At 46.5% G+C, this 23,702-nt stretch overlaps 1 protein-coding gene and 1 long non-coding RNA gene across 4 annotated transcripts; one reads left to right on the top strand and one right to left on the bottom strand.

Moving 5' to 3' along the window:
- Positions 1 to 381: 381 nt before the first annotated feature.
- LOC117224199 (uncharacterized) lies at positions 382 to 18,187 on the bottom strand. 2 transcript variants are annotated; one of them, XR_013034695.1, is made up of 5 exons: positions 18,058 to 18,187; positions 16,973 to 17,803; positions 6,825 to 12,228; positions 5,214 to 5,507; positions 382 to 2,695 (listed from the first exon to the last, which is right to left on the bottom strand). It is a non-coding gene; the product is annotated as an uncharacterized LOC117224199 (long non-coding RNA). The 2 variants fall into 2 exon arrangements; XR_013034694.1 differs by lacking the exon at positions 382 to 2,695 and adding an exon at positions 3,816 to 4,821.
- LOC117224197 (synaptic vesicle glycoprotein 2A) lies at positions 4,464 to 22,896 on the top strand. Of its 2 annotated transcripts, none has more exons than XM_033476958.2 (11): positions 4,464 to 4,603; positions 12,152 to 12,202; positions 12,790 to 12,951; positions 17,133 to 17,295; positions 17,377 to 17,498; positions 18,162 to 18,400; positions 18,909 to 19,238; positions 19,323 to 19,467; positions 19,608 to 19,767; positions 20,848 to 20,975; positions 21,614 to 22,896. In XM_033476958.2, exons 1-11 carry the CDS (start codon positions 4,582 to 4,584, stop codon positions 21,685 to 21,687), a joined length of 1,596 nt encoding a protein of 531 aa, XP_033332849.2. In that variant the 5' UTR covers positions 4,464 to 4,581; the 3' UTR covers positions 21,688 to 22,896. The 2 variants fall into 2 exon arrangements, with proteins under 2 accessions (XP_033332849.2, XP_033332848.2); XM_033476957.2 differs by lacking the exon at positions 4,464 to 4,603 and adding an exon at positions 10,154 to 10,292.
- The last annotated feature ends 806 nt before the right edge of the window (positions 22,897 to 23,702 follow it).

Below are 23,702 nucleotides of genomic sequence, written 5' to 3'. Positions count from 1 at the left end.
AATCACGCATCTGCGAGACACGATTGTCTCTTTTGCGATCGGAAAAAATCGCTGGGTCGCACGTGTTTCGCTACGGTCGAAAGGGTTAAATATGTTAACATCCATACGTTCGCTTCGTCGCAATGCTTAGAACGCTACTCCTATTTTTAAGACTGTCCTTATTAGAGCAGACCTAGCACAGTATAAATCTATCATCTTCCCGTATTTTGGCTATTAAGGCTAATTAAAAATCTTGTATCCATCCATTCGAGAAGTCATTATCATTATTATATACATATGTATACTATATTATACAATAGTATAGCAGTAGTATAATACAGTAGTATTATAGTATTATAATATTTTATAGTAGTATATAAAAGTATTATAATATAGTATATAATAGTATTATAATATAGTATATGTATATAACAGAATAATGATTTCTCGAATTCAATCGAAACTGTTATACAATGAGACTCGCGATGGAATATTTTTCTCCCGTAAATTAAAAACAAAGATGCGCCGGACGGTCCCCCGATCGAAACGGCGACGCGTGACGAATCGTTCTCATACGGTCGCACTTCCGATTAAAGATTCGTTTCGCTTTATCATCGCGGCAGGACGAAGATATGGGGAATTACTTGGCGATACGTCGAACGATTGGCGTCACCGTCGCACCGATGACACAGAAATTGAAGCCGCGAATAAAAGCGCAACGCGTTTCTCGTGTTCCGACTCGTCACGGCGCGCCGTCGCCGCGCCTTTACTATCGGTCTTTCCGTCGCGGAAATTGAAACAGGCGGACACGCGCGCGCGGATCGAGCGCGAAAAACGGCTGCAATAGGGATCATCGTTGATCCATGTCGACCGTTCCCGGCCGTATCTTCCATTAGCGAGATCCTATCCGTGCCGAATAAACCAGAAGTTTACGGGCGATTTTCTATAATAAACTCCCGGTGTCCTCTGTTCCATCTCCCCGCGTCGCACAGAACAAACGGCGCCGTATCGCCCGGCTCGACATTCGCCGGGCCACTTTTCTTCGTTTCCGGGAAATCGTCTCGGGGAGGCAGCGATACAATAAATTCTCCCTAATTTTTATTCAGCTTGCAAACAGAAACGGAGGATTTGAGAAGACAGTTTCTTCTTTACAGGATCATTTTTGCCTCCTCTTTCTCTGTGTATATTATTATATTATAAACATATTATATTATTAATATTATTATATTATAAATATATTATATATAATATTTATTATATTATACATTATATATTATGTATTCTTCGCGCCAAAAGTGGTGCTCGAGAAATTCCAAAATCCCCATATGGGGATCGTGGCAGTTAATGGGTTAATTAAGCTGATCAAAGCGATCTTTTCGACCCTTAGCATCGACGTAGCAATAAATTACATAGTCGTGTAGGACTAGCACAGAGAAATTCACAGCAATCCGAAATTTGGCATTTCCGGGAGAAATTCCTCATTCTCCTCTCTCCAAATTGCCTATTTTCGTTCACAAGCCGAAGAAGAATTTACCGTGCATGTTCCCGCGTCCCGCGGAGATTTCGTTCGAGCGCGTTATTTAATAAATTGGCGAGCAAGCTCGTCGAGATTCCGCTTCGAGGAATTTCTTTCTGTTCGCCGGCGATCGCGGTGCCACGGAAACGAACCGAGGCTCGATTTAATCGAATAATCGGATTGGACCGAGTCCTTCGGAGCAGAAGGATCGTTGGTTGCTTCCGTATTCGAGAACGGCATTTTTCGACGGCGTTTCAACCGTCGCGAACCGGATCGGGCCGATCGATTCTCGCCCGCGAAATTCGCGTCGAGGACCGACAAGAAATCGTTTCTAGGAATACGACGGAGCCTTATCTGCGAACACCGGCGGCAGTATCGTCGGCTTTCGCGCAAACAGACGGTGTTTGAACATCTGTGAACGTCGACGTCCGACGGCATTGCCCTCGTGGCCAGGCTGTGTCTTGCTCTCGGCACAGGTTGTTCCGTTAACGGCGACGCGATTCGCTGGGGGAAAACACCCGCGGATTCGGTTTATTCAGCCAGCGTGGCCGTCGTCGTTTCGACATCGATCACGATCCCTAGAATACGATCTGCTCGCAGAAGCAGCCAGAAGAGAGAAAAGCGGAGGCGATCTTTGGACCGGTCCAGCCTATTGCTGTGCGATCCTCAGAAATCTAGCATGAAAGACCGTGACGCGACGGCTCGAGTATTCGATCGGGGAACGACTTAGATTAGTTCTGTTAATCGATCAGCGAAGATCGCGTTAGGCTTTCAACCTTCAACGAAGTCCAAGGATAACTCTCGGATGCGACATCGTGGAAGAGTAATTAAAGATCCGCAGGTTCAAAGTCGAGTTCAAATGGTAATACCGCTCCGATTATTGCGGCTCGGTCGCGAAGCCCGCCGGAATCGTGGAATTCCGGGCCGGAAGCACGTCGGGTTCGCGTGGACGTTCGATGCTATTTTCCAGGATGGTCTTCTAGCGATTTTTCGTTCGCGGCGTCCGGGTGCTCCTCGCGTGTTCCCCCGGTGAATTCCTCTTTATTTCGACGACTGCGACGGCGGACGCTCCGCTTGTGAAATCGTCTCGACGCGGAATCGAGTTCCGATTGTCAGACGGGAACAAGGCTCGACGGGAAATCTCCAGCCGGAACAGGCGACAGAAATCGTCCGGTGAACCACGAACCGCTTCGCTCGTCCCTGTAACAAGAATGGGAATATTAGTGCGGCGAAACGATCGCGGAAACGCGAGCAACCGATTTGCCAATCTTTCGTTAGCCCCGCTCGATTAGCCCATTAACTGTCACGATCCCCATTTGGGGATTTTATATATATAATATTATATAATATTATAATAATAAATATAATATATAAATATTATATTATATATAATAAATATTATAATAATATAATATGAAATATTATATATACTATATATAATAAACAATATAATAAATTCTCGGTCAACGCAATAGATCTTTGTCTCGTGCGGCCAATTAGAAGTCGATCATCGCGACGCGTTTACTCGCGAGCAGGGAAGATTGCTTTTCCCTGGAAAGAAGATTGCAATTTCGATTTCGGTAAGAATACGCCTATGCGGTACGGTTCCGATCGCCGGGGAAGGAACGAACGACGTCACAGAACGTATTTTCCGCGGACGCCGAGCGCTAATTAAATTAGGGAAGTAGGATGTCTTCGCGGAGAAAGAGATTAAACTGTTGTCGACGATAATTGTCACCGGTGTGCTCTTTCTTTCCCGTTGCGAGCACCGTAAGCCGTGAGCCGTAAGCCGTAACTCGCCGTTTGACCCAGCCAATAATTGGCGGAATTGCTGGAATTGCATCGCGTAACAACCGTTTGACTGACAAAACAGGGGAAGAGACTGGACCGACTGTTAATTAACCGCTAGTCCAGCGCACGCGGGACGTTTCTTTGATCGGAAAGCGTTTTTCACGATCGCCGAATAGTAAAAGCGCCGCGTGCGAAAGAACGTCGCGCGGTTCATCGCCGCGTCGTTTTCGGAGGTCGCTTGTTACAATAAATTCTTACGTAAATTTGGGAAGAGGAGACACGATTATTCGAGGCTTGGCTTCGTCTTTGGCTTTTATCGAAGCTGATCCCCGCATTTTACCAGCTGCTACAACGAACTTAAGAGTTGAACGCGATGCGGTTCAAGCAGTTTCGCATTTGGTTAACAATCAAGTTCCCCCTACTGCTTGTAGAGGAAAATTAACAAAATTGTAAATACGTCCTAAAATACTGAATTGGAATAAATCTTAAGTGAAACTATTGAAACTCCAGGTGAAGTAATAGCACAGTATATATATATATATATATATATTGGGGAAAAGTATACAGTAATGTCTCCCTAATTGACGCCCAAATTGCGCACAAAAATGGACAATCTGGGAAGAGGAGATACGATTATTCGAGCCTTGCGGTTTATTTTTATAGTCATAAATTGTCCACAATTATAAAAACGAGCCGCACGGCTCGAATAATCGTATCTCCTCTTCCCAAATTATCCATTTTAGTGGACAATCTGAGCGTCCGTAATGCTTCGTGCCGACACATCCGGCGTCGTCACGAATGCAGCGATCTACCGTGCTATAATCTCGAACCTTGAGACAACGTTAAAACGATTTCGGTCACAGAAAGCGAATTCCTAGATCACTGACGATCGTGACGAACGGGCGCAAGCTCGTTGAGAGCCGGCGATTCTCGCAGCTGTGTCCACGGTACACGTGTAAATACAAAAGAGTGTTGGCAACGCGCCCCCGTACAGAACAGTCTCGCGACATTTCTTCGGGATCGGACAACGACACCGGGCGATGCGACGTGACGCGACGCGATGGTTCGTGGCCAATTTCGTGGCTCAGTCGATCTTGGTTCTTGGTCAGAGAGCTTTATCCCTGCGAACGGTTCTTCCACCCCCTCCTCCTCCGCTTCCAGCCGGTTCTCTTTTATTGAACGGATTAAGAAAAAGCACGCGATGGTCGTTTGATTGACGCCGATCGGGAGGCCACTTCGAGGAGGTTCATCGTGGACGATAGATCACCGCGTGTCGTCGCGATCGGCAGGATCGAATGGACGCGAGGACCGAGTCCGGTGAGTCAAACCAGGCGAAACCAGCTTCGACGCATGATTCGGCGCATGTGATTCCATAGTCCGCAGAGAGAGAGAGAGAGAGAGAGAGAGAGAGAGAGAGAGAGAGAGAGAGAATCCCTTCGGAACCGGACACGAGGCTTCCGCTTTCGAATCGCAATCCTGCTCTCGACGCTTTCACGGCTCCGGTCGCGGAGTCGTCGGACGCAGGGCGCCTCTTCCTACAACAAAAGGAAACATCCCTTTGAGTAAATCCGCATCGAATTTCAACGAAAGTTCTCGGCCGCGCCGATTGCTTGCGAAGATTCGCTCTTGACATCGTTCCGACCGACCGAAAATAATCGTTGGCCAGTTGGCGCAATCCGCGACGAATTCGAACGCACATGGCTCTGCAACGCAGTTTCGGGAATCGTGCACGCGTCTAGTAATCCCCGGTACGGTTACCGAGCTGATTGCGCCGCTATCAGGGAATCGATAAGGCGTGCGACTGTAGCGGAGTCGAGGCGAGCGGTGCGAGATCCGATGATTTATCGGCGAGGCTTTTTATCGCGTCTGTTCCCAAAAGTTATCGTCGCTTCGCCGAGACAGAAACTCTTCCCGGCGAATAACTGACCGGGGACAACGATGAATCCGAGCCCGCTGGCGCCGTTTTCCTTGGACCCGAGAGCTCGCGAAGGCGGTTCGCCTAAATTCTGCGGATTCTTCGCTCGGACGGCCATCATTTTCTTTCGGCGTTCGCCAGCCATCGGACAGGTTTTCCTTGCATTTCTCTCGGTTCCCTTCACTCGCGCCTCCCTCGGCCGAGATGCAATATGCAATCAGAAGAAACCTGTCCCGCTGCTGTCCCACATCGGTCCGCGGAACAGCAATTCGCCGCGACCGCCGTCGTATGTACTGCGAATTCTTCCTAATTGCACAAAAATGAAGAATTTTTTTAGGGGAGGTGACACGATTGTACGAGCCTTGCACTTCCCAAATTGTCCATCTTTGTTTCCAAGCTGAGCGTCGATTAGGGAGAATTTACTGTATCTAACTGTTGGATGGAACGCACTGTTTGAAACGCCCGTTCCAAGTTAGGCACGTTGAATACGAAACATGGATTCCAATTGTTCCATGAACCGGGACAACGGAAATATTGAAGTACACAATACTGTTCGAACAGTATGTCCTTTCTCGGAGAAACGCGTATTCGAATGAACATTCTTCATAAACGTTGTAACATATATTATATAACAGTATTAGTGCGAGTGAGAATTTCTAAAGAACAATGTTCGAAAATATGGCTAGAACTTTTGCATCCGGTCTCATATGCTCTGTGTACCTTTTATCGTATTATTTGTGCCACTGTTTCAAGAAAGGATCACGATCGAAGAACGGTGTTTCAAACGGGTGCTAATGTTCAATTACCAACTCTGTGTTTTGTGAAAACACGGTTTGCTCTGTGGTGTCAACATATTCAGCGTTGCGCATATTCATATACAACTGCTGCCAACACTATCCGGTTATGATACAAGTGCTGACTAATGAACTAATTAAATTTAACAAGACGGATGATTCAAACGATTACGATACACGCACGTAAACGGCGAACGTGTTATCGCGCATGTTTTTAAACGTAAACGTGCGAAACACACGCGACGTGCAAACTATGCAAAGTGAAGAACTTTTCGGGATCGCCTGGACTCGACGTTAACTTTTGTCCAGGTCCCATATTATTCTATCTATTTTGTAAAAAGAATATAAGCATTTACATAAACGTCCGCGGTATAATAATTACGATCAGCGAAAGTCATTCTTTCACATAGCTTAAACGCTGCAAAATAGGTACAATAAATTCTCCCTAATTTACCTTCAGCTTGGAAACAAAAATGGACAATTCGGGGAAGGGGAGATACGATTGTTCGTCTTATTTTTATAGCTGCCGATTTTCAACAATTGTAAACACGAGGTGCAAGGCTCGATTAATCGTATCCCGAATTATCCATTTTTGTGTAGAATCGCTCGCTCGCAAGTACAAATATATTTCCATGCAGCAAGAGTTCGGCGACGAATCTCGTGTTCCTGGTTAACGAACTGTCGCGTCCGAGCGACGCTGGCGGAACGGCGATCGGAAATAAAGAGAAATGGGACAAAAGAGACGTCGGACGCTTTAAATAACCGGGGAACACGCGCCACGGAGCGGCGCACTTGCCGTGAAAAATCCGAAAGTAAATAAACATTGAACCTCGAGTGGCTGTTAATCGGCCAACGACGTGACTTTTCCAGCGAGCAATCGGCAATCGGGGATCGCGCCCGATTAAGTTATCTGCGTTATAGGCGGCGACTGAATTCCTCTGCCATGTGCGCCGGCCGCGATAACCGACGTCGTTCTCCGATTCTTGGGCAGTCCTTGACGCGGTCGATTCACCACCGATGTCTCGCCGATTTCTGGATCGCACCTGCGAACTGTGAATGGTCCGTTAAGAAACGCTGTTTTCTTTCCGTTCGATCGCGGGCGCTAATCCGCGGATATTGGAATTCATCGGTAGGAAAGTCGAGTTTCGCGGTGGCACGTAAATCCGAGGCGGTGGAAGAGAATGTGTGCCGAGGTGAATAAAAGGGGAAGAGTGAATGGCGTCACTGTTCGCAGCATCGTGACCGAAGATGCGACATCTGAAACGAGTATCGTTTGCTAACCGGCGCTTTTTCACGGGGAGACGTAACGAATAATAAACGAGCGAGAGTCGCCGGAACGCGGCGAACGTTTTTGCGGAACGAAACGTGAAACGATGATTATGTAAATCTGCTAGTATGTAACAAGATTTTTTACGAAGCGACCCGGTTGTAACGCGGTGTCGAACCCTCGTCGTAATCGACTGGAATTCTGGCCGTATCGCGGGAGGAAATGTCTAGCAGCACTGAATACAGTAAATTCTCCCTGATTTTCCTTCAGCTTATGTACAAAAATGGATGATTTGGGAAGAGGAGATACGATTATTCGAGCCTTGTATCTGCTCTTGCAAAATTGTCCATTTTTGTTTACAAGTGTGAAGGAAGATTAGGGAGAATTTACTGTACCTATTTTGCAGAGTTTAAGCTGGGTCAATGAATGACTTTCATTGATCGTAATTATTATACCGCGGACGTTTGTGTAAATGCTTATTTTTTTATAAAATAGATAGAACAATCAAAAGTTTATCTCGTGTCCAGAAAAATTAGCTTGTAGCATACTGTAATTCGAAGTATAATGCATCATAATAGCTGCAAAACATTCCTCGTTCGTTAATTAAAATTTAACATTTAATATAAATGTGCTTAATGTTAATAAATGTGCTCAACACTTAATATAGTACGTGCTTAATATCGCGCATATTTACATATTTTTGGCACATTTTGCATATTTTTCGTGGATATTTTCCATATTTTTCGTGCACATTTTGAAAATATTTTTCGCGCATACAGCCAACCGCATTGTTATCGCATATAAGCATCGTCATTGACTTAATGTTCTTACATAAAGTAGCTAATGGCGTTAAAAGCTTTCCGGGACTAACTTTAAGATAAATATTTATGAGCCATAAAAATCATTAAAACCTACTTCGCTATTTCGTTCAACCTTCTATGAGTAATTCTAAGGTAATTCTGATCTTTTTCACTCCCCCCCCCCCCCCTTCCCCCACAAAAGAAACTTGCCTTTATCGAAGCCAAGAAATTGTGTTCTCATCTGAACCTTTTTTCGAACGACGCATGCAGCTTCGCGAGAATTGGATGTGCAATTTAACATAACTAAACTAAACTGGATTTAAAGTGCTGACTAATGGACTAATTAAATTTAATAAGACAGCTGATTCAAATGATTACGATATGTGCACGTACACGGCAAGTGCATTATCGCGTATGTCTTTAAACGTAAACGCACACAATATACAAATTAAACAACTTTTTGGAATCGTCTGAACTCGATATAAACTTTTGTCCAGGTCCCATTGTTCTATCTATTTTATAAAAAAGAATAAATAAGCATTTACATAAACATCCACGGTATAATAATTGTGATCGGCCGAAAGTCATTCTTTGACCTAGCTTAAAGACTGAAAAATAGGTACAATAAATTCTTCCTAATTTTCCTTCTGCTTGGAAGCCTTGCGCCTCGTTTTTACAATTGTTGACAATCGGCAACTATAAAAATGAGCCGCGAGGTTCGTATAATCATATCTCCTCTTCCCATATTGGGGGGGAATTTACTATACATTGAATATAAAAAATTGGACACCGTATTGCATAGCGATAAACGTAAATTTTTCTTCCTTATCTAGAAACTTGTTAGCGACGAAGGTGCGCTGGCCAACGTAGCCGTGAAAGAAATCGTAGTTCGAAAGGGTTGACGTAAGCGGATAAGTCGCAAGACCACGTAACCGAGAGACGACATTTGCTGAACTAGCAACTATTGTTAATGTTTTTAAAGGCGAGCCTTTATTCCGACCGACCGAAACGTGACAAACTACGCAAATGACTTGCGTGGAATGCATTATTTTTGTTCTGCAATTGTAATCACGCTAGAAATCGATTCGAACGATGATGCACAAATCACTGTTTGAACAGTCGGACAAACTTAAAAACAATTTTCTTAAAACCCTCGCGAAAAAGATTATCTAGCAATTTCCTCTATATTCTTATATAATGCTTCCGAGCACGGCTACTATAATTAGTTCAATATTAAGTTTTGAACAGTAAATATAATATGAAAAGAATATCCTTCATTTCGATGCTATTTTTAATATTGTTACTTTCAACCTTTCCAACGCTTAACGATTATTAATTTGAGAAGCAAAATTGCTGATCTTAGGATCCGCGGACACGTGCGTTGACGCAAGAAATACAGTAAATTCTCCTTAATTGTCGCTCAGATTATACATAAAAATGGACAATTTGGGAGGAGGGGATACGATTGTTTAAGTCTTGCGGCTCGTTTCTACAGCTGTTGACAATCGGCAACTATAAAAATATCTATAATATAACTATAAATATAATCGTATCTCCTCTTCCTATAAACTGTCCATTTTTGTGCGCGATCTGAGCGCACATAATTAGGAAGAAATTACTGTACCCCGAGTGTTTGGTCTTTCGACTTTTACACTGGTTAACATGTATCATTAACATGTATCTCGAGAAAGAACGATGCCCCGCAGTCGAAACGTTCATCAGCACGTCTCCGCGAACAGATTGTTCGCCGCGACGAGGGGATCGCGGCGTATTGTAGCCGGCAACCCCACAGAGGATACAAGGGTTAGCGAAACGGCTCGAGCGCGCGGGGGAGGGCTGGCCGCCAGAATTGCCGTAGCTTCGCAGAGGTCTCTCCGCTAGAGCCGGGAAGAGAAAAGCGAGGCCGAGGCGGAAAAAAACGGTTGTTAGCGTGGCCCGTGAATCAGAGGGGAGGCGTGCCAGCGATTCTTCGGAGACCGAGTCGAAACGGGAATCGGAGTGTGCAGTTTGTGTGTCGTTCGTGCAGCTCCGTGCAGCTCGCGCAAGGCCGTCAGCGGCGACTAGCGTTTGGAACCGAGCGGGAATCGACGCGGGAATCGACGCCGGAGTCGGCGCGCAGCGATGAGTTAGTTTCGCGCGCGTACGATGTCGGGCGATATCGCTCGATTGGAACACGAGCCGGCCGCGTCCGACCCGCTAGTCGCTGGGGACGCTGTCTCCACGTTGCAAGGTAAACCCGACGTTCATCCGTTCGTTCATCGCTCACATAGTTCATAGTTCCACGACAATTCGTTCTTTCTTTCTCTCGTAATACCGTTTCGTTTCGTTTCGTTCGCGTTACCAAATTGTGTCATCTCCGCGAGACCGACCTTGTGATCGGCATCGAAGAGTGATCGAGAAGCGGCCGAAAAAGTGTAGTTCCATACAAAGATATAACATCGTTTCCCTCCGATCGGAAAAAGCTTTCCCGAGAAATGTTCCCGGCGCCGCGGCGATCCTCGACGATCTCCGACGTGCAAGTGATCGAGGGTGATCCGGTGAGACGGTCCGGAGGCAGTTCTAGATCTAGCGCAGAGATCTCGCCGATGTCTGTCACCTTGGATCGGTTCGTTTCCGGATCTAGTCTTTGTTTCCTAGATATCTTTCGCGTCGCCGCGGTGCCGTGCTAAAATAATTGCCGGATCCTCGGCGATCCGAAAAACAAGGTGATCGCGAGGTGATCCAGAGGCGATGCAGAGGCGATGCAGAGGCGATGCAGAGGCGATCGGGCCGCAGTATTTTTCCATAGGCGGTCTCGCTCAACGGTCGTCTGTATCCCTTTCGAAGCGGGCCGTGGCTTTACGGCACGGACACCGTGATCCCGATTCAAAATTTCAGCGAACCCCCGGACCCTCGAACACCTACGATATCCGTTCGGAGACGTCGACAGAGTTTTCCCAGGATGTTCTCTTTACATCCGACAAAAAGTGTTCCGTTCCGCCGCGCTCTTTATGTTGCCGCATTCGCACGATGCATAATTGATCGGCCGCTTCTCGGCGTAAACATTCTCGCCGCCTTCCGAGACAAAGGCGTAACACGCATGGAAAACGAGTTTTATTGTTTCCACGAAACGACTTCGCTTCCGTGAACGCGCTGTTACCGAAGGTGTTTCCCTGTCGGGCACACCTGTTCGAACGAAGACATCGATTGCACGGCGGCCGGCGAGCGAGCCTTGAGAATCGATTTCTGCGTGCCGGAGAACGTTCTTTCTAACGCCGCGCTGTTAGAACGACCCTGCGGAACCCGTCGGAACGACGATACACAGGCTCGGGACGCGCGTTATTATTTTCGCGACGAAAAAGCCGTCGGCCGCGTCGATTAAACGTCGTTACACGCTCGTCCGAACGGTGTACCCTCCGGTTACAGCGTTCGTGTCGGATACAATGATCGAGGAACATATTTCTTACGGAGAGCTCGACCCCTTGCGCTACGATATCTTTGATATTCGGCCATCGGCGTTCCCGTGGACGTACAAAAGATATTCTCTTTCTCTCGTAGGAGTTCATCGGCGACGAAGAAGCGCCCGATCGACGTAGTCGCGAGGGAAATCGTAGGGCAAGGGGTTAACAAATAAATTAAGTCGTTGACAAAACCGTTCCACGCGGGAGAAGCAATTTCGCTAGGAGAGAAAAGCGGTGTTTGCCGGCGTGCTCGAAACAAAGAGACGCGATCGCGGAGGTGTTCCCCAGGGGACTGGGCGGCAAGCAAAGCGATTTATTGGAATGAGAAGCCGCGGACACGTCGACGCCGCTTTGTCGGCAGCAAGTCTCGCCACGAGAAGTCGACGAGTCCCCCGGCCCCGACGTGTTTAGTCATTTACTGGCGCCGCGTGGGACGTTTTTATTCCCGGAATATAAGCTAGGCGGGACCGTGGAACTTTCACGACTGCCTGTACATCGTGTTTCTCTCTCTCTCTCTCTCTCTCTCTCTCTCTCTCTCTCTCTCTCTCTCCCTCTCTCTCACACTCTCTCTCTTTCTCTCTCACTCTCTTTCTTTCTCTTCAATGCGCACGATTCTCTAACGATCGACGATCTTCTTATGTGTTCACAGGTACCAAGCAGACGGCGGAAAATGTCGTGGAAGATGCAGTCGACCAGACAGGTGATTATTGGCTTTGTACTCCGTACCTAGAACAGAAATTCGACCATTTATTTCACGATCTTGCGCCGCGTTCGTTTCTATTTTGTAACGTTTTCATAACGACACCGTGCTACACGGGGAAATATTTTGAAAAAAGGCCCATTCGCTGACAGCGATTCGAAATTCGTTAAAAATCCGACGAGATTGTGCCTCGACGATCCGCAAAGTCTTCTTACGGTTTTCTTTTTTTGTATCTGGAGCACGCACGCGGCACGTGCAAAGCTCCGCATATATGCATCGAAAATCCGCGGTCTAGTCGTTTAAGTCTACTAAATTGTTGGCCTGCGACGAGCTCGGCTGCAAAAGCGGTATAGAGAAGTCGAGTTATCAGGCTGTCGCTTGATAAGACGATACGCAACTTATCACTGTCGCTGGATACGCGAGCCTCGCATGCTCCGTTTCTCGTTCTCGAAAATTCGTTTCGCCTCGTTAGAATCGATTACGGGAACAAATTCGTCGGACCGACAACAGGGCCGACAATGTTCGGCCCCGTAATCTGTCCCGCGGACGATGCTACTAATTATACGCGTTTCGTTCTTAATCTTCAGGGTTCGGCAAGTTCAACCTTAAGGTCATGGCCGTGTGCAGCCTGATCTTCATGAATGTGGCGTTCAGTATTACTAGCATCGGATTTATATTACCGTCGGCAGCATGCGACTTCAAGATGACCACGGTTGACAAGGGACGTTTGAGCGCCGCACCCATGCTAGGTAATTATCGCCACGAGGATGCGCGCTAAATCAGCGCCGGGCGACCGTAACAATCTGCCGTAGCGTCTGCGACCAGGTGATCCGGGTCAAACACCGCTGATCTGGATCCCAGGAGCCAACGATGGAACAGCTGCGGCTGCTCGCGAGCTGGCCATAGCCGGTGATTATTTAGAAAAGGGTCCATCTCGCCGATTTTGACGACGGTCAAATATATATTGTTAAAGACATTGTTTCGAACAACTTTTCCCTGCAGCTGTTACCGTCGCTCGGCCTTTGATTCCAAGATATTTAGAAAAATACAGTGAAGTCTCCTTAATTGACGCTCAGATTGCGCACAGAAATGAACAACGTGGGAAGCCGAGATACGATTATTCGACTCTTTTATAGTTCTTGACAATCGGCTTCCCAAATTGTCCATTTCTATTTACAAGCACACATGGTATGTATACCATTATGTTAACGACAATGTATGAGATACAAGTATTACATAAAATATCTCGTGTTTTTAAGCAAAGCATAAAATATGCGAAAGTTATTTTAAGTCTGGATTAGGTCTGGGCTGGGTATTTATTATCATTTGACCGGCGGTAGTAGGTTTAGTGTTAACACTTTGACTGCCGCGTCACTCGTATGCGGGTTACAGAATTATTTAAAAATTCATCTTCACGCTAATCCATTGTAGTTTCTCAATTCTATTAAGATTCGCAAGAGGTAAGAATGCTAAAACAAAAGTGATAAAATGAAACCGATATCGTAATAACATCTCCTTGCAACTTCAATTCAATCGAATTAAATACTTTAATTTTACGAAACTCTTGAGGCTTCTGGCGCGGCCGTCAAAGCGTTAAAAACGCGAGCCGTTCTATCGAATGCCTGCATTTCATACATTGTCACTAACATGCACACGTGTGCACAGATATCAAATGATTCTCGTAAGTATTTCGGAAACGAAGCCCGGCGGCGCTAATATCCGTAGGGAAGAAGTTGTTCCGAACGATGACCTTGCCAACACATCTCAAGGTCATCGAAATCGGCGAAATAAACTCTTTCCTAAATAGTTGCGGCCTAGTCCCGCGCGCGGAATAGACGTGAACCGCCTCGTGCGCGTTTCCTGCCGTTGCCCTCGACCTTGACAGTGCCAGGCCACTGCCAAACGGCGCGATCCTTTTTGGAACGTCCTCTAGCACAGCCTCGGCGCGAACAGGCGTTTCCCTGCGACTTACCGCGAGGTCGGCGAACAGAATATAGGATGCCCGTCGCTTTCCCGACTTGTCTTGGCGACGTCGATTGTTTTGCCAATTTTCCAAGTCAGGGACTCGACCGTCCGCCAATTCGATATTTATAAAGCCGCGAACAAAGGTTGCAGACACCGCTGCAAACCTGAGTCACCGGTGGCCGTCTCAACACGGGCGCGGACGCGGTTTCCAGCGCGAAAATGGCACGCGTTTAATAATAGCAACAATCCGCTCTCGCGATTTTCGCAACGAATTCGCATCGATTAAAAGTTTGAAGTTCGAACGGGCGCACCGTACGCGAAAGACTTGGCCGAACGAAAGTCGAAAATTCATCGAAAGTGCTGGAAGCGTCGTTGGCCACCTGGACATTTCTCACGCGAGCGACCGGGTCGCCGGTACGAAGTGAAACGGGCCCCTGGATCGCGCCGGGGGCTTTCTAATCGCGGGATCCAGGAGCCATTTTTCCTCGTCGATTTTTGTTTCGCCGGATCGCGGAACGTGTAACGCCGCCTGTGCGTGCAATCAGCGAAAGCATGGCTCCCCTTATCGCCGGAATTATACTTTCTAGCGTGACATTCAACGGCACGCGTACACGCCCCCTTCGTTCCAACTTGTAGGACGCGTCGACTTGTACAAGTCGCTTCAAAACCCGCGTCCCCCCGCGAACGTTATCTTTCGCTCGGCCGACCGGATCGAGACCACGCGACCGATCCGGAGAATTCTCTCAACGTTCGTCAGCACCATAGAGGACGGTTCGATTTCTTTTCGCAGTAGCGGCACGGATAAATTTACATCGATTCGGGAGCCGGCATGCAAATTCTCGCGTACCGGACACCTTTTCTTTCCAACGATTGTGATTCGAGCACGGCTCGACGGAACGAGGAAGTGTAGATAGAGAACGCGTGACAGCGAGACGGATGTGTTTAAACCCTTGCCGTACAATTTTCTTCGCGGTTGGCATGTTTGCAGCTTTCTCGATCGCAATGATTTCTTCGATGGAACGGATAACGTTACGCTGATTATGCGCCTACATTTGTTCGAGTGCTAACAACCGCATGCAAATGCAGAAATATTGATGACAAAACGACGGAATATTGTTGCGATAAGAAAGAAAACGATACCACGTTTATACTTAACAGGTTGTTATACCAGACGTCTTTGTCACGAGTCAAACTCGTCATGGTATGGCGAGGGTTTAAAGGAACACCGCGACAAAGATAAACGTGCATTAAAGAATATCTCATTTTGAGTTATTGTCGTATTATCTTTGTAATTTTAGCATCGATGAACAGCTGAGATTCTTCTGATTAAAATGAGTCCAAACACGATATAAATCGTACCGATTTAAAATATAAGGACTAATATATTTATATAATATATTTATATATTTCGAATTTTTTAATGACTGTCCAATTTTCAATCGAAAATTTAGATAAAAATATTGTAGTTTATTGTCGCTTCGATTATGCACGAAACCTAACACAATAATAGTGTTATGTATATAGTATAACATTAATCATCGGATATTTAAAAAGTTTATAAAGTCAGTAGAGCTTGAAGGTTTAACATTTAAAAATTTTATAGAGTTAATAGATTGAAAAGTTGATAGAGTTTAATTATTACATAATTACTCTTTAGAATGATTATGTCGAGCGTTATGAATGGTGCACATTCACCAAATCTATACTACGTATACTTTGTATACGTATATCTTGCATACGGTTTGCATATTTTTGCATACACTCTGCATAGTAATTACGTATCGTGAGTACATAAACTTCCGCAGTCTGTTAATAAGCAAACCATAATAATAAATTTGTCGGTAAACTTTGTCCGATTTACACAGCGTTTGGACACATTTGAGTCGGAAAAATTTCATCTGTTCGTCGGTGCTACAACAACATATAAAAGTAAGACTGAAGAATGACTGAAAATGCAATATTCTTTGTTGCATGTTTACTCTGTTCAGTCGCGGCGTCCGTCTGTTTCCTTTATTTCCACTGCAGTCGTTCTCTATCCTTGTTGACTGAGATCAAGCCGCGCCGAGCTCGATGCACTGTAGCGGCAAAACATTGGAGTTGGATCGTTTAAATTTAACCGTGCGGATTTCGTGTAAAAACGGTGCCGTACATTTCAGAATCGGTAACACGGTGGCAGCAAAACAGCGGAGCGCAACGCACGTGACCGCAAGAATATCGAGCGAGTGTCGTGGCCCTCGACGAATCGGAGAGAAAAATTTTCATTGGAGTGAGTCGGAGGCCTTTTAAACGGCACGCGACATAAATTGAATGAATCGGCTCAGGGACGTGCGAGCATTTTCAGACGCCGCGGTCACCGCGAACGACCAGCACGAACGGCCAAGGAAATCTCCCGAAATTCTTGTCCTTCTCGTCATCTTCTTGCAAAGTTACGAGTCTCCTCGGCAAACATCCTGCGACGTTTCCTTGCGAGAACGTTTCCTGCAGAAGTGCGAATGCTTGTTTGCAACATATTGCATCTACATTGTTTCGCTCTTCTGAAGCAACTGTCGCGTGCGACTCGAGCTTCTGTCGGCCGCAATTTCGGAGACGTTTACACGTGTCACGAGAGGCTCTCGCACGAAAACTTATCGCAGGTTACTGTCCGCTGGTGTATTCTCGCGCTTTGAAAATAATTTTCGGCCGATCTCGTTCAACGTCGAACCGATAAAACAGTTTCCGGCACGTCGAGTCTCCGCTAGTTTGCATATCTCGCGAGCGCAGCGATAAATATTTATTATTGTGCGAAGCGCTGACGCGTTCGCTTACCTTCCGCCTCGGGAAATTTAAATCTCATTGCGATAACCACGATGCAGGATGTCGATGAAATCATAATCACCCGAGGCGACTCGATGCGCGGCGTCTAATTGGTATAATTACGTCCGATTAGAAACCGAACAATTGCTGAAACGTCCGGGTGAATTCGCAGGTATGCTGTGCGGATCTTACATCTGGGGCTGTTACGCGGCCATAAAAGGTCGGAGGATGTCCTTGCTGGTGGCTCTGCTGCTGCACGGGGTTTCGGAGCTGTTGGCGTCGGTGGTACCGCACTATTGGATCTTCCTGTTTCTAAAATTTTTGAGCGGCGCAGCGTTAGTACAGCAGCATTCGTAATGCTCGAGAACACTCGTCCTCTCGCGGCGGACGACGAATAATAGGACGAATGTTTGCAGGATGAACGGACAGTCGGCTGTGGTGTTTCTCTACCTTGGCGAATTTCAGCCGACCAAGTACCGGGACAAGATGCTCTCGTGGATGGAGATGGCGTGGGTGATGGGGATGATCATTTTGGCAGGTAAACACCTCGTTCGAGCGACTATTTATGGTCCAGGCGGGTTCCAAGAACCGTTTCTGCACCGGTTGAACTCTTATCGACCGTGGCTGACCGCGGTTAAAGTATCCACTTCGGGCGCGACCCGCGGCATTCGATCATTTCCGATCTCCGGTTCTCTCGTTGTCCTCGTCCTTTTCACAATAAGTGCATTTCCACGCTGCTTCACCACTTCCGAATGATTTATCGACTTTTTTTACAACTTTCGTCGACGTTATTATCGTCCACCATTTGGTCAGACAGAATGGCCCATTCTGAAGAATTGTACTCTGGAACGAGAAACAGACATTTATTAATACTAGGTTTATGGACATTTCTTGCACAGCTATTTATATGTATTTTTAACAGAAACAAAACGTTATTTCAATTTAAAAATAATTCAGTTATGCGCAATACCTTCTGATCACTTTTGCATTCGCTGCCAGAGAAATAAATAATTTCACGAATAAAGTCGGTTTATTACAGTTAACTATGAGATTTAGTCAATTTAAATTTAATAATAATTTAGTTGAAGAGAGACTACCCCGGTAAATTCGGCGCACGAGCGTGCAAAGTTCGGGAAAACAACGGAGGTGATTCAACTGGCGTCCGGTTGAATTAACGTGTCCGCTTTTTGTTCGATCGTAGGTGTCGGATGGATCGTTATCCCGTTGGAAATAAACGTCGAGATTGCCGGGGTGGTGTTCCACTCGTGGAACTTCTTCGTATTCATTTGCTCGTTGCCGGCGGTGTTCACTGGCACTTGGCTGCTGTTTTTCCCGGAGACGCCGAAATATTTGGCGGAGACCGGTCAGAACGTGCAGATGCTGGACGTATTGATGAGGATGTACTCGGAGAACAGCGGGCAGCCGTCTAAAGAGTACACAGTGAGTGGTTTGCTCGTCAAACATTGATCGTTGACCGATAATATCTTCGGCAAATATACCGTCCGCCGATAGTTCGCAATCTCTCCGATAAGAATAGAGACGAACCGATGATCATCTTTATTCAACGGTAGTCGCTTGTAAAGTTGTACGCGCAACGGCAAACAGAGATTCGACTAAAAATCGAGTGGCTGCGAACGATCGATTGACGGCGAGCCTTCGTGTTTACCAAAGAGAGATACAGTCGCCTCGGAAAGTCGCCTTTTCAAACGGAATAAGCCTTTTAAGATTGTTTTAGAGGACTTGAATATTGTTAAGACGTTAGACCGACTAATTTTCTATGAAACGAGTATACGAAAAGTTGATTAAATTGCAACTGATTGATAAGAAAATTAAAAAATGATGTTTTTCAAAGTTCTTTGCCTAAGCCCATAACGAAAATTTAAGGGCGTTAACGTACTTTCCGAGGCGACTGTATGTGCATAACAGAGTGAGAAACTGATTTCCGCAGACGAAGCTGCGCAACAGCGGCAACAACAACTTAAACGATCTGGTGCATCGGATCATGCACATGAAGGAGCTCAAGGAAGAAACGGAGGAGCGGTCGTTTAAAGCGATGATCGGTGACATTTGGATGAAGACGGTGATGATCTTGAAGCCGCCGTTCCTTTGTCGAACAATCGTGGTGTGCTCGATCGCCTGTTTCGTCACGTCGGCTTATTACACGCTGACCCTGTGGCTGCCGGAGCTGTTCCACAGGTACGCGGACTTCCAGGAAGCCTACCCTAATCAGACTGCCAGCGTGTGCACCCTGAAGAGCGCTCGAAACGTCACGGAATCGGTCAGCGATATCTCTGCACTAGTCCTTATTCGAGCTCGTTCCATCGACATCGCCGATCATAATTCCGCAATTATCGAATCGCAGGTGCCGACCGACGATCCGTTTGGCTGCGAATCGAGAGTGCAGACCAGCGTTTTCGTCCATACGTTCATCCTGGGAGCCTCGTGCATCCCCACTGGCTTGATCCTGCCGATGCTCGTCAACTACGTGGGATACAAGTTCTTCCTTGGTGAGTACACGGTCGTTTCAACGATTCCCTCGATGACCGAGCGGTTCTCTCGTTTCTTCGGGGTCTGTACGCCGATCAATAATCACGGACTCATTCTGGAAGCTTTTTCTTGACTTCACTTTTTCTTGATCGGATTCCAGTGATAACAGCGTTCGTGCCCGCCGTCGTGACAGCCTGCCTCTTCTTGGTGCAGACCTCCATTCAGAACCTGATCCTCTCCTGCGCCTACGAGTCGGTCACCTCGGTTTGCCTGAGCGTCGTCTATTGCGTTCTGGTGGACCTCTACCCGACGCACTTAAGGTGCGTTGAACACTCCCTGGAAACAGAGTTTACATGAAGAATTATTTATTTACACGAAGCCTGCCTGCATAGCTGCAAAGGCGAGTGCTCATCTGAGAGTAGAACACTCTAGAAGACAGTTGGTACCTATGCAAGGTACTCCGAAAATATCTCGCAAACTGGTAATGAGAGGTTCCTGAGGTCATTTGAAGCAACTCTTTCCTTAGCGAAAATGCGATCCGCGGCTTCGTTTGCGAGTTATTAACAAAAAAACAGTGACCAATGAGAGATCGCGTGCGGCTGACGCCCCGCCCTCGTAACCACTGCCGCTGCGTCAGACGACCATCGTGACGCGGCATTGGCCGGAAGGGCGGAGCGCTGGCCGCGCTCGCTCTGCGATTGGTCACCGTTTTTCGTGAATAACTCGTAAACGAAGCCGCGGATTACATTTTCGCTAAGGAAAAAGTTAGTTAAAATGGCCTCAGGAACTCCTCACTTTTCGCTTGTACAATAATTTTCGGACACCCTGTAGAGCAACTGTCGAGAGTTTCACTCTCAGATGGACACTCGCCTTAAGTTTCGAATGCAAATATTATCGTTGTTACAATAATAAATATTATCGTTATTATCGTTGTACGAGCACTCGAAACGTGTCGAACCTTTCGACAACCGATCGAGTCGTTCGCGTTGATTCACCGCGTCGCTCAAGATAAGCCTAATTTGCTTATCGATCGCGAGTCGCGCGTGCGGGTGAACCAATCCGAACGGCTACCGGTTTGGTATCTCGGCTTCGTTTTCTAGTTTTTCGACTTCGAACGGGTCTAATCGGCCGCTATAAATATCTATGGGCAATCGTTATCCCCCCTCCCCCGCGCCGCTTGTGTTTAGTGTCGAGATCGGCAGCGATAAGCATCGAGTCGATCGATCTTGAACAGTCTGTCGAGTGGTCTGCAATTCAATGTCGCCTCCGTCGCCGATAAAACATTGTTATCTCTCATCGAATCGAGCAGGAAACATCATTTCCCCTCGAACCGTTAATTTTAAATTCGAATCGGACGATGGATCCAGGAATCTTGTCGCATTAATTTGTTTCCTGTTTAGAGCAATAGCCGCCGGTCTCTCGGCCTTCATCAGCCGGATAGGCGCCATAAGCGGGACGATGATGATCGGTTACTTGATCGACGATTACTGCATATTGGTGATCCTGATAGTCGCAGCTCAACTCTTCCGTACGTATCTCAACGACAAGTATGTGTGCTCGAGTAATCGATGCTATTTTTACCGATAACATTAGAATAATATGTATCGCGAGTCCGAAACTTTAATCGCTTGTTACACAAGTAATCGTAATCATAATTGTGCCGTGTTTGGCCTCGGCTTAATGAGAAAAACGAGACGAATACAATGGTCAAAGTTTCACACAAAAGAATCTAGAATGAGAGCGTCGCCGAGGCTCCACCCTTCACTGGCACGGTCGTCGAGCATGCTGGACGCTTCGCTGATTTTAAGGAGGATCCCCGGGGATAAAAATGGATCTGTTATCGCAGAGATCTTTTCGACAGTCATTCGGAAGACACCATAACTCGTTAACAAAGCTGTGGAGAACATCTTCGCAATAGAAAAAGCTATTTCAAATCGTCACGGGAATTACCCGTTTCCGGGTGTAACAGGAGTTCTAGGACACCCTGTATACTTATTCCGCAGACATCAATGTTACAACAATTATAGGAAAAGCGATTTAAATAGAGAAAATAACTTTAAATTAACATTTGCAGAAGGTGTCGTTCGTGTCCTTCGGTAAAGATAGCATTGATCGTGTACGAAAATTAGAAGGAACGTCTAACGGGGTTCCTTTGTGTTGTTTCAGTGAGCGGGATACTAGCTCTGTTCACGCCGGGCAGGAAGAAGCCGCCGAAGAATCCGGACAACGTAAAGTCCTAATCGAGACGCGGGAGCCTATGGTCGCCGTCGAGGCAAGCTTTCGAGAAAAATGGAAGCTTCCCGTATTCGTGACAGCGTATTACGGACAATCCAATATCGTATTCCGAGGCGATGCGAATGCATTTCATTTAGAAAAAAAGAAATAGGTCGAAATCGCGCGACGAGAGCTGTAGGAAGGAGCTGGCCTGTAACGGTTAACAGCCGGCGCCGTTCGAAACAATCGGGGGAATCGGAACTGTTTCTCAAAAACCGGTCGAATTCGACCGGTCCTTTTCAGTCCAAGGTTTTAATATCAAGCAACTCGAATGATCACAAGGTTACTTAAGCGGTACTTAAATCGTATTATTCAACGTTCGTTTCGCCGATTGGTTTCGAGTGGCGCGAAGCTCCGAGCGTATTAAATAGATTCAAATATAATCCCGATTATATTCCGTGGTCGTCCTCTTCGATAAAGAATGCATGGTCGAGAAAGTATGCCCGATCGCTTGCTGAACGCCTTGTCTAACGCACAAACAACGATCCGTTCGTAAAATACTCAAGAAGACGCGAGGCTTTGGTTCGCGTTCGGTGTCCGACTCGCTCAGTATTCGTTCTCGAGTTCACCGGTGAATTTCGGCAGAAACACAAGTTAAGGCCGAACGAGAACCATCGCTCGGAAAAGAATTGTTCGATCGACGATGATACACGGCGGGAAAGTCAAGCGGAAAAATTCTAGAATACTTGTCGGATCTTCGAGTACGGCGGATATCCGTTGTTGGATCCTTCGAATCAGAGGTGTTTTCCCCGACGAGAACGGTCGAAAATTTTCGAAGGAACGAGAAACAGCGATGAGATATATACGCATGATATGTGTGCTGTTTTTTTAACGAAAGACCCGTCTCGGATATCGGCGTATATACAATATAAATAATGATCCGGGACGGATCCGCAGGTGCCTTTTTCTCTGTCGACGCATTCCGCGGCGACGCGTGCCTGTACTTAATCGCTTGAGAGATCTACTGCTCAATTCGACACGAGAATCTCTGCCGCAGAAACGCGTCGGTAAACGCCGTGCAACAACGAGCTAGAATCGATTACCATCGGCGCGCCCGCGACGCCAGTCGTCCGTGCCTTATTATACTTTATTTTTTTATGTACGAGACTTTTTGTATTGTCTACTGTTTATCATGCCGGCCATTGAGGTGCAATAAAAAAAGTGTTCGTATCCTAGTTGGACCTAGCTTCGCTCCTCCGAGTTTCCCTCGATCGCCGGGCCTCGATCCCTTCCTATCAATTTCGCGAAGTTAACGTGCTATGATTTGTTCGTCATTTCCTTTCCAAATATTAAATCCGCCAAATCGACGGGTACCGGAAACCTAGTGTTATAGAAATAGGTTTACAGAAGAGCGGAACAACGAAGAGCAGCTCGATTATGGTTTCATACGCTATTCGTAAAGGATAGCTTTCCTGATGGGAATGAGCATAACAGCTTCGCTGCGAGTATTGCCTATCGAATTTCAAAAGCATCTCAGCTACCGTTCTTTCTGCGATGTCTCTCGAGTGTCTTGGAGTGCCTTCACCGGCTTAACAGTAGAAATCGGCGGAAAAAGGGTACCTTAACAACGCCCTATTGTCATTTCCATTCACGTTGCTGTCATCGAACTCCCGATGAGAAGGATACGAAGCGATCTACGGATAGAGGACGATGAACTTTGAACAAGCCGCAACGTCCGCGACAGCCGGAGCTCAAGATAATCCGGTGTTAATATATTATTTTAAAGCATAATAAGTAAATTGTTGTTCCGAAGCTAATGCCGACATATTTTATGGTGCGGCAACGAGTCATTCGGGATTCCAAGTGGTTTTCCTTAAGCGCTTTTAATTGCGGGTCTAGAACCGAGCGCGAGATCCGACGGAAGATAGATCGATAGCCGGTTATCGTTGCTCGTATCGATCGTTGCTTCATCGTTTCCGATAACGTTCGGTGGCAACATCGATACATAGATACATCGATACAACATACATAGATATTCGAA

This window comes from Megalopta genalis, chromosome 13, assembly GCF_051020955.1.
Source record: "Megalopta genalis isolate 19385.01 chromosome 13, iyMegGena1_principal, whole genome shotgun sequence".
Taxonomy (NCBI): domain Eukaryota; kingdom Metazoa; phylum Arthropoda; class Insecta; order Hymenoptera; family Halictidae; genus Megalopta; species Megalopta genalis.
Note: the sequence above shows the minus strand (reverse complement) of the source record. Positions and strands in the feature narration are given on the sequence as shown.